Raw genomic sequence first — 1,815 nt, forward strand, 5'->3', positions numbered from 1 at the left:
AATTAATATTGTATTGTTTTTAAACAATTTTTTATTGTCTTTAGAGATATGGTAGCTGGAGTGAAAGACACATTGTAACAATATATCTTTTTAAATCCCAATTATTATTTTTAGGGAAACAAAAATGAAATTGTCTCCTACAATAACGCTTGTGTTATATATTGCCTTTGTAGAGACCATTTTTAAAACAATAATTTGAAACACACTTAAACACAATATTTAAAATAATACACAGTTTTTTTTGGTCTCACGTAAAGACAATTCACCCAAAACTTATAATAAATATCATCTTAAAACCCCCTAGTGTTGTTATGACAAAACTATTTACTTACATTCTAAAAACTTTCAATTTTATATAATGATTTCGATAACTTATCCTTGACTAAATAGGATCACAATATAGATGAAAATATTTTGAAATAATTGAGCTTATTTTTCATTTTTATTTTTTAAATCCATCCGATAAATCCTATCTCGTAAAAGATCCGATCTAAATTTAGTTCAAAAAATATTCGATTCATTGCTTGTGTATGCGTTTGCATTTGCCCACCATATTATGGATGAGATACAATACTATTCCTTACCAACCATAGAGTGGTCTGTAGACAAATGCAGCTGACGATTTTGTTGAACATAAGAGTTTATGTAAATTATATTATTTACAAGGATAAACCTTAGATATAAGTTTACACCTGAAAACCCTTTATTTATCAAAGTATTCAGGTGTGAACCTCAGTATCTGGTGAGGCAAGACGAGAAGCAATGGCAGAACGATACATAATATCACGAGGGCTAGAAGTTTCCCGAAGGTTTTTCCTCAGTATCTTTGCCTTCTCTGGAGTCAAACGCCCCCTTACAAACTTGGAACGCTTGGCTGAAACTTGCTCCATTTCTTCTTCAATATCATCTGAACTCTTATCGATGGCATTGCCTTTTGTTTTTGACTCGTTTATTTGAAAGTCTGCCCGCCGGTCCTGATCAGCCTGGAACCAATCAAGGAGAGGAAGCCACCATCTCATGGCTCTTCTATCCAGAGTATCTGAAGGAAAAATACCATTCTCTCTTCCTGCTATCGTTAGCTTTTCGCTAGCATTCTCACTATCAGAGTGAATTGATACATTACTGTTACTGGAGTAGCTGCGTTTCCAAACATAAATCCTTAGAGAAGAGCTACCTCCAGCTTTGCGTGAAAGAAAATTCTTGCCATGGCATAGAGTCGTTTTCTCATAGAACGGTCTGTACTCCAAAACTCGACATGAAATAACAGCAATTCAGGCAAAGCAGGCTGGCTATAGAGTAGCAAAACAAAATGAAGATCAAATTATTCAATGCGGATGTATCCTGGCAGCCTATCTATGTGCAGTGTGCACCAGGTCATATAACAGAGAAAACCAGAGAGCAATTAAATTACTCAGTGCATATGAAGCATGGGATTCTATGTATAAGCATATAATCATATGTGGGGCTCATATATATATATATATATATATATATATGAACTATACATATACGATTCTTCCCCAAAGCTCGAATATCTGATGACGCGTTTAGAATTCTAAGCCCAGGAATTATCCACGACGATTTCGTTCCCCGTCCATATTTTATAAATAATTTCACTATACTAAAACCAAAAAATGAATCATGGCGATTTTCTCAATATGAGATTTCATGAAAACCGTTAGAGGAATTTTCTTGTTGATGCCATTGGTCCACGTATTCACTATGTGAACTCAAGCGTTCCAAGTTGGGCCACGTTATATGTTTTCCAAATGAAATTCCATGTATTTTCCCCGCGCCAGTGTTGGGGATTTTTCT

General features: G+C 34.8%; 1 protein-coding gene across 1 annotated transcript; it reads right to left on the reverse strand.

Moving 5' to 3' along the window:
* Positions 1-496: 496 nt before the first annotated feature.
* LOC149208189 (uncharacterized) lies at positions 497-1,459 on the reverse strand. Its single transcript, XM_089394032.1, has one exon. The coding sequence runs from the start codon at positions 1,017-1,019 to the stop codon at positions 720-722; it is 300 nt and encodes a 99-aa protein (XP_089250158.1). The 5' UTR covers positions 1,020-1,459; the 3' UTR covers positions 497-719.
* Positions 1,460-1,815: the final 356 nt, after the last annotated feature.

The sequence above is a fragment of the Pinus tabuliformis genome, chromosome 1_2, assembly GCF_031772625.1.
Source record: "Pinus tabuliformis cultivar Carrire ecotype Pingquan chromosome 1_2, CPIR1, whole genome shotgun sequence".
NCBI classification, from domain to species: Eukaryota; Viridiplantae; Streptophyta; class Pinopsida; order Pinales; family Pinaceae; genus Pinus; species Pinus tabuliformis.

Bases quoted from the DNA above. Each gene is read 5' to 3' on its own strand.
- LOC149208189 (XM_089394032.1), bottom strand. From the start codon at position 1,019: ATGAGATGGTGGCTTCCTCTCCTTGATTGGTTCCAGGCTGATCAGGAC.